Source organism: Cajanus cajan, chromosome 3 (genome assembly GCF_000230855.2).
Source record: "Cajanus cajan strain Asha chromosome 3, NIPB_CcT2T_4, whole genome shotgun sequence".
Classification (NCBI taxonomy): domain Eukaryota; kingdom Viridiplantae; phylum Streptophyta; class Magnoliopsida; order Fabales; family Fabaceae; genus Cajanus; species Cajanus cajan.
The window spans coordinates 19,207,605-19,216,337 of NC_138519.1; the positions used below are offsets into that span (position 1 = coordinate 19,207,605).

The following is an 8,733-nucleotide window of genomic DNA, read 5'->3' on the forward strand; positions in this document are numbered from 1 at the left end:
TTTGTTATCACATGATCATTATCATCGTTGTCGTCACGTGGTAATGACAATGATGATGATAACAACAATGATGATAACAATAGTAACATTATTGTTACCACCATTATCACCATTGTTGTTATTATCTATCACCACAAGTGACGGGAATAATGGTAACAACAATAACAATAATAATAACTACAGTAATAATGATGATGATAATTGTGATAGTGGATGATGGTAATAATTGTGGAAGGGATAATAGTAATATATTTTAACAAAGCCAGATGCCTTTAAAATCATTTTAAGTAATAACTTCATTAGATAGCAAGATGAAAGTGGGAATGTTTACAAAATTAAGTTGCGGACAAGTTACAACCGAATGACACAGACTGGCCTATATTACCCAAGGATAAGGGTGTTCATGACCCGACATATAACCCAAAGAAATTTTTTGGCGAATTTGATTTTAACAAATTGAATCTTATGTATTTTAAGGACAGGTTTGGGAAGGGTCGTCTCAACGGTCCAACATCATATATTATATATTTAATAATTCTCAAATAACTATGTATTAATTATATAACTACCTACCAAAGGATATGTCTAAAACTACCTAGGTTGCGAAAGAGGCTAAAATATTCTCAAATTCTGACAGAATTAGTGTCATTTAGAGTTTGTGCTGGGCCCTGAACCTTGTTATTCTGATCCATTCTGGGAGTGCAGGAACCATGGATTAAATGAACAGACCAACCAAAATTGCATATCCCGAGAACTTCTTAAGTTCAAAAATATGATTTAGAAATTTAACTTGAAAAAATATCATTGTATCATCTGAAATACATTCTACTAATAATATTAGTATTACAATACAATATTGTGGGAGACACTATAAAAAACAACACTTGTTTGGCATATTCTCAGTTCCATTTGTGTTTTGAATGATTGAAATGGGCATAGTAGAAATTGATAATACTTGATACTTTAAAAAATAGTACCTTTTAGGGTGTCGCATACAAAATCGAAGCTATTAGGCGTGCAACGCAAATTTATTTAAAAGAACATTCATCCTGTGCTCCATTCTCAAATTTATATGCTAGAAACAATATACCCTTTTGTTTATACTTTTTAAGAGTAAAAGCACTTTCATTTAATAAAATAAAGTTTTTTTTATTCATTTGAATAAACTTATCTTAAAATACAATTTCAACAATCTGCCTTAAAAAAGAGTTTAAAAAAAAAACTTTTTGCAGTCACTTTTTGCAAACTAGCCCAATACTAAAACACTTGTCACACGATAAACTATATCTAAAATAAAAACAAAAATAAAATAAAAATAAAATAAAAGTTCACGTATTTAGAAATATGAACAAATTTATGTAACCAAAGGTGTATGGGCCATGAAATCATCAAGAGTTATAGAAGCGTACTGCATTCAGAGTTTGCACTCAGAATAGCATACATGCTAGAGTTCACGACGAGAACTCATTGAATCTCTATTGATGCCAAACTCATCATCGGTCTAAAACTGCCACACTAATAACAACTAATATATTCCTCCAATGAAATAAATTTAATTTGAGAATATATTTTGAAGGATTACCCCAAAAAAGCTAAGAACTAATAGTACAGGAAGCATGCAACTGAGATCTACAAACATTATTGCACACCTTGTACCAAAAAAGCATTTAACTTTCATATACTAAACATTACAGCAAAAATATAAACTTTGAAATCTGCCAAGTACTGTAAACTAAATAAAATTACCGGACAAAACCTAAAGGTAAATTATCACGCAGTTATAACTGCATTATGCAAACAAAAGATAACCATGCAGAAATTATAGAACCTCTACCATAACCTGCACTACTGTTGAGCACATTGAACTCGAGGACCAGATGGCTCATCATCCTCTTCATCATATGCCTCACGATACTGTTGCTGCTGCTTTCGTTTCATCTCCTCCTTAATGTTAACATCATGCAAAGTGGTCTCCTCACAATCATCCAGCTCCATATCTGACATTTGCTTGCTGACCTTCTGAGGTAATACCTTTTCCAATAACTGGCATTGCTCGGGGGAAAGGGACCCCGAGTCAGGGAAATCAACATTGAACTGGATGTAAAGGCGACCCTTCATGAATGGCCTGTTGTGTTGGGGCATTCCTTCATCATTTATAGCTTTGTATTGACCTACATACAAAAATTAAATCATGAATCAGTAAATGGAATATGATGGTGGAATAAAATTCCAGTTGGAAGTAGAATCACGATACAATTTGTGTATAGAAAGCCTATTTCCCGAATCATGAATTGAATGGTAAATCATAAGATTCATAATCAATAAAAACATAGTATATATATATAAAAGACATATAAAAGCAGTTTAGATATATTTTAATATTAAAAAAACATGAAAATGAAATTCATACACGGATGTATAGTAGCATATAAGCTTCAGTACAAATAATAACAGCCACAAGGCCAAAAGAAGTAGCTGTCTCCAAAGATCAGCAACAGTGCCTCCCAGAAAAACCAGTGTTGTTCATTCAATTCCTTTTCATTTAACAATTTAAACTTATACGACTTTTCAATTTTTCATGAGAATTAATAAAAACTAAGGTAAAAATTAAATAAATCTTATGATTCTTATATCGGTGGTACGAAATTGTATAAATTCATTTGCGTAAATTGTACAAATTCATTTATGTATCGCTAGATACAAAAACATTTTAGATTCAACCTAGGATTTGTATCGGTATGTTGCCAAATTGTATCAAATATGGAATTGTAAGATTATGATAACTATGTGTACTCCCAAAAGTTGTATACATTACCTGGCTTGATGACTTCTCCAGGGTTTGATTTGATCAATAGCTGCCTACCATCAAGATGTGTGACAGCAAACTGGAAGCCACAGAGTGCCTCAGTTAAGTTGAGAGTGTGATCAATAAAGAGGTCATCATGCTCCCTCCTGAACTTTGGGTGATCTTTAACTTGTAACACAAAAACAATGTCTCCTGTAATTGTGTCAGGCTGCAACAAGTATACACATGCATTAAATTTAAGAAACCATCATTGGCCAAAATTATCAACTTTAAAAGGTATCAAGACCATTAGAGCATACAAACTAGAAACCACTTACAGCTTCATCAGCTTGTCCTTCAAAAACAATTTTCTGACCCTGCTGCATCCCCTTATCAACATGCACCTCCAGAACCTTCCTTTCCTGGCTAACCTTGTTTCCTTTGCACTGAGGACATCTATCCCTCTCGCTAATGACCTCACCTGCATCAATGAAAGATGAGCTAGAGGAAACAAGTTCATAAAGAAACCTAACAAATATGGAATATGAAGTTTGCATTACCAGTTCCTCTGCAGTCAGGACAGACATGTTGCATTTGTTGAATCATGCCTAGTCCAATCTGCCTTCTTGTAACCTTCATACCAGTCCCTTGGCACCCAAAACACCTTCCAGCTGTTCCACTTTTTGAACCTTTCCTGATTTATCAAAATTTGCATGTAAACCATGGCTATAGCTGATTAATTGTGAAATTTTGACAATAAATAATCTTAAAGAAGCATCTGTCATATTCAAATAATAAATAAATTCTACAAACACAAACTAATATATTTGAACAAGACTGACATGATTTAACATGCCTCAGCACAAGACAATGGTATTATGCAAATTGTATTTCACAAACTTCTGATATTCCAAAAGTATTAATTCTATGATGAATTGATGACTCAATATTAAAGTTTATCTTAATGTAAGATGCAGCTACATTGAAACTTGGGGCTCAAACAAAACTGACTAGGATTAGACAAACAATTGGAAGCTGTCATCTGAGCTGCATATATTATGACAGGAAACCCTTTGAAAAGAGACATATATTCAGAAAATAAGGTAGAGCCACTTTTCTGTAAAAAAACATAACTGAGTAAAAATTCCTATAGTTTTAGCCTCTGCATATTTCAACAGTATATTCATGCACTATATTTATCAATCCCAAATAATGGAAGACAGGCAACCACAAAAGCACTATAGCAGGTAGTGAGATGGCTTCTATTGTTAAATTGAGATGAAAATTGAACAATTCATATTATAAACAAAAATGTTTTAGCTTCTTTGACATAAGCCCTATTTTCTGTTGGAATTCAAAATCCTAAAAATACAATCTTGAATGTTAATCATCAAACAAACTGGGTTAAAGTGATGGCCATGATTTTATGAGATAGTAGTCACAGTTTGCACTGAAAGACAACTACTCCACAACAGGACACACAAGTAACCAGACAGCAAAGTATGATGCCACAATAGCAACAAAATCATGCGCTATTGACAACTAAGATATGCACAAGTACAATTTTTTTTTGACAGTCACATGTACACTTAATACATGTGAATGTCCACATTCCCTTTTTTTTAGTGAAATCACATCCTTAAAATCACTTATGGGACACAAATATTGAATATTGTGAATTCTATAAAAATAGCACCAACCCAATACAACATTTTTTAAAAGATATAAACAATTAAACATAAATGAGTCCATACCCTTTACATTTTGAGCATAACACGTTTCTAGAAAGAGATAGTTTCTTCATTGTGCCATTATAGACATCCTCCAAAGAAACCTTTAAAGAATGCACCACATCTTCACCATGCTTCTGTCTTCTACCTCGAGAACTACTACCACCTAAACGTTGACAGTAATAGTGAGTTGGTCAATATTGCAAGATGATTCACAAATGAAAATGAAATAAAAAGTTTCAAAAGTGAACATCTCACCACCAAAGCTAGGTCCTCCAAAAAATGATTCAAATATATCAAATGGATTATGAAATGAGCTTCCTCCTCCACCCATCCCTTCTTTAAGGGCATCTTCACCATATTGGTCATACAGTTCTTTCTTCTCAGGATCACTTAAAACTTCATAAGCTTGACCTAACTCCTTAAACTGATATATGAATCGGATAATATTTAGTAATCAAACAGAAGAAACAAGGACAGCATGCTAACTTAGCAGCTTTTCAAGAATAAAAGGTTGCCAAGTAAACAACATATTTCATATAAATGAAAAGCTTTAACACAAAAATACAGCATACAATAATTTGTAACACTAAATAGAAAAAGATAGAGAAATTTGAAATGTAATAAAAAAAATAAGGTAGAGAGCCATAAAAAATGATATTGTACAAGTTGTTGTGTTTATCACATCTCTTATTTTTTAAGATATTATTTTTATATTTTAACCCACTACGCTCAGTCTAGTAGCAGAAGATTTAAATAATTTGTATGAGTTCTTAAATTAAAACATTTTAGAGTCATTGTAGAAAGAAAAAAAAATAATACATTCACTATTACCGAGTGGATTTCTTATGAACTTTTAAAATATGATTAACAAGCCTAGTTAAATAGGAATTAATGTTCACATCATCCTTTACTAAAATTTAAATGAATGCATGCAAGATTGATATCAAATATCTTTACAGTTTACAATATATATATATATTCACTCTATTAAGAGATAACTACAGAATTACTAATATAAAAACTTTATAATTAAATTATATGGTCAACTCACAAACACCGACCCTAATAGAAGGGCAAGGCATTTGCCTAGGATAATTAAAATACAATGCATGGGGCTTACTTTTTCAGGATCTCCACCCTTATCTGGATGATTCTTCATAGCTGCCTTCCTGTAAGCCTTCTTGATTTCATCTTCACTGGCATTTTTTGAAACCCCAAGAATATCATAATATTTGGAGTTATCACTCCTCCTCGGTCCACCACGCCCAAACATGACTGCAGCACCTAAAAAACCACTACACAAAAAATAAAAAGAATTATAAAGTATAAAAAAACAAGTGAAAATATTTATATTGCATAATAGAAGACAGAACACTTCGAACTCATTCACTTCACATAATTTAACCTTTACATCCATCACAACCAGTAAACATATCCCACCACCTCAAATAACAACACTAATACACTGAAAGCACTACCACCCCACAATCCAAAACCATAAATTCGTCACCTTTAAATTAAAAAAAAAAAAAAAAACCAATCGCAGGTTCTTACCCAGAAACTTTTTTTTTAAAAAAAAAAACAAAAATCTCAAAGTCGCCTTCCCTATAAAGGAACAACAGAAATTTCATTTTCAAAATAATTATTTATTTTCAATTTTTCGTACCCAATAACAAAACCTCAAAATTAAATCATACATGAACAAAAAAGAAAAAGAAATATATATATATATACAATAAAAATATAAAAAATAAAAATAAAAGATCATGCAACACAAACTGAAAAGTGCGTCATAAACACAATCAAAGCCACGAGAAAAATATAGAAAGAAAACAACACAGTTAAAAATGGACGATCAAATTTCCGATCTAATAAACTGAGGAATCAAAAACCCTAACGCAATTGAAACAACGGATGGAACAGATCTGAACCCTAGAAATCAAAGCGAGAAAGAAAGGGCATACCAAACGGTGTCGTTGATGTAGTCGCTCTTCCTTTTCTTCAAGGGGAGAAGAGAAACCCTCGAAGAGAAAGAAAGAGAGTAAGAGAGAGAAAACAAAAGTGCCGCTTAGTTTTTAATTTATCCTACTTTGGGTTCGTTCAAGAAATAGGAAGAGGCAAAATTAAAAAAGAATAGGAAAAGGTTTTGATATTCCCACAACAAAATGGAATACCAAGAATCTGCAGCCAAACACAAGAATTATTATGTATGCAGGTTACGTGCATGGTTTTTATTTGCTTAGTAGCGAAGTACCTTGTTTGGGTTTAAAATTCTCTGTTTGGAGACTAGGTTTGATTAGAAACTCACTCGTTTGGTAGACGCACAGCTTTGTCACTGTATCTGGCTAAGCTTAGTCTCGCTTGACGGCGCCTCTTACTCACATATTATTTTAAATATAATTTTTTAAATAATTATATAAATAATCATATTCAATATATAATTAGATATTAATGAAAATATATATTATCAATGGATTTTAATTAAAAACTATATAAAAAGATAGCTGTTAAGAATTTAGAATAAAATGTCAATTTCATTATATATATATAATCCTTTTAGGGTTGTCATCACATGTAAATACAATTAGATTCAACTAATGTACCTTGAATATTAATCTTAAATTTAAATTAATAATATATATTTTAAATATAATATTTATGATTTTAATAATTATAAATATATATATATATAATAAATCAAGTTAACCTTTTTTTTTGCCACAAATATTTTGTGCCTATTAAAATAGATACTAATTTTATTTGAAACCCTAATTATTACTAATTTAAAAGGTTTTTACATTGAAATCAAATACAGAATTTTTCACTAATCAATAAAATAAAAAAAATTGACTGAGCCGAGCTGCACAAAAATAAGTTTAGGCTTAAATTCATGATTTCTATCAACAATAAATGCTTAACGTTACATTGGACCTCTTTTTAATTTTGTAATTAATATTTTCAAAAAATTGAATTCGAGTTAATCAATTCATTAAATTTTTTTTACAACTTATGGTTACTTTAGACTAGTTGGTGCTTTTTTAATTTGAAATTAATATTTTTAAAAATTTTAATTTAAATTAATGAATCACACAACTTCAAGTTTATGATCCTATATTTCTCATTCATAATTTATAGGTTAATTGTGTTTTTGATCTCTCAAGTATTGTAATTGTGCAATTTTGATTCTTAAAATTTTAATTAGGTAATTTTAGTCCTTAAAGGATTACAATTGTACAATTTTGGTCCTTCAATTTTTAATTGAACAATTTTAGTGCCTCAAATATCATAATTGTGCAATTTTAATCTCTCACATTAAAAATTTAATAATTTTAATATATATATACAATATTTTAAAATTACACAATTATTTATCTATTAAAGTTACGCATATTATAATTTTCTTCGATGTATCAAATGATATATATATATATATATATATATATATATATTTATTTATTTATTTTTAATAAATAAATAAAATTTATATATTATTACTTTTATAATATTACTGATAAATTAATATCAATAATATTATTAGTATATTTATAGATAAACTAATAATTTGATAAATATAATTTATTATATATTAATATACTTTTACAAAAATATAAGTATATTAATTAGAAATATACATATCTTTTCTTATATATTTATATTTTTGTAAAAATATATTAATATATACTAAGTCATATTTACCAAATTATTAGTTTATCTATAAATATACTAAAAATATTATTGTTATTAATTTATCAATAATATTAAAATACTAATAATATATAAATTTTATTTATTTAGTAATAATAAATATATATCATTTGATATATTAACAAAAATTATAATATACGTTAACTTAAATAAGTAAACAATTGTATAATTTTAAAACATTATATATATATATATATATATATATATATATATATTCTAAAATTACTAAATTTTTAATAGAAAAGACTAAAATCGCACAATTATAATAGTTGAGGGATTAAAACTATTCAATTAAAAATTAAGGGACTAAAATCACACAATTACAATCTTTTAAAGACTAAAATTACTAAATTGAAACCTTGAGGATCAAAATTTCACAATTACGATACTTGAGGGATCAAAAACACAATTAAGCCTAATTTATATTAGTCAGTCCATTTTTCTTTATAACAAAATCACAACTCTTAAAGAAAACTAATAATTATAAATAAATGAATAAAATATTTTTAT

At 29.1% G+C, this 8,733-nt stretch overlaps 1 protein-coding gene across 2 annotated transcripts; it reads right to left on the minus strand.

Moving 5' to 3' along the window:
- Positions 1-1,650: 1,650 nt before the first annotated feature.
- LOC109815896 (dnaJ protein homolog 1) lies at positions 1,651-6,643 on the minus strand. 2 transcript variants are annotated; one of them, XM_020380715.3, is made up of 8 exons: positions 6,483-6,643; positions 5,639-5,813; positions 4,774-4,942; positions 4,540-4,681; positions 3,346-3,479; positions 3,124-3,266; positions 2,816-3,014; positions 1,651-2,171 (listed from the first exon to the last, which is right to left on the minus strand). In XM_020380715.3, the coding sequence occupies exons 2-8, from the start codon at positions 5,789-5,791 to the stop codon at positions 1,846-1,848; spliced, it is 1,266 nt and encodes a 421-aa protein (XP_020236304.1). In that variant the 5' UTR covers positions 5,792-5,813; positions 6,483-6,643; the 3' UTR covers positions 1,651-1,845. The 2 variants fall into 2 exon arrangements, with proteins under 2 accessions (XP_020236304.1, XP_020236311.1); XM_020380722.3 differs by having other exon boundaries at positions 5,639-5,802; positions 6,483-6,640.
- Positions 6,644-8,733: the final 2,090 nt, after the last annotated feature.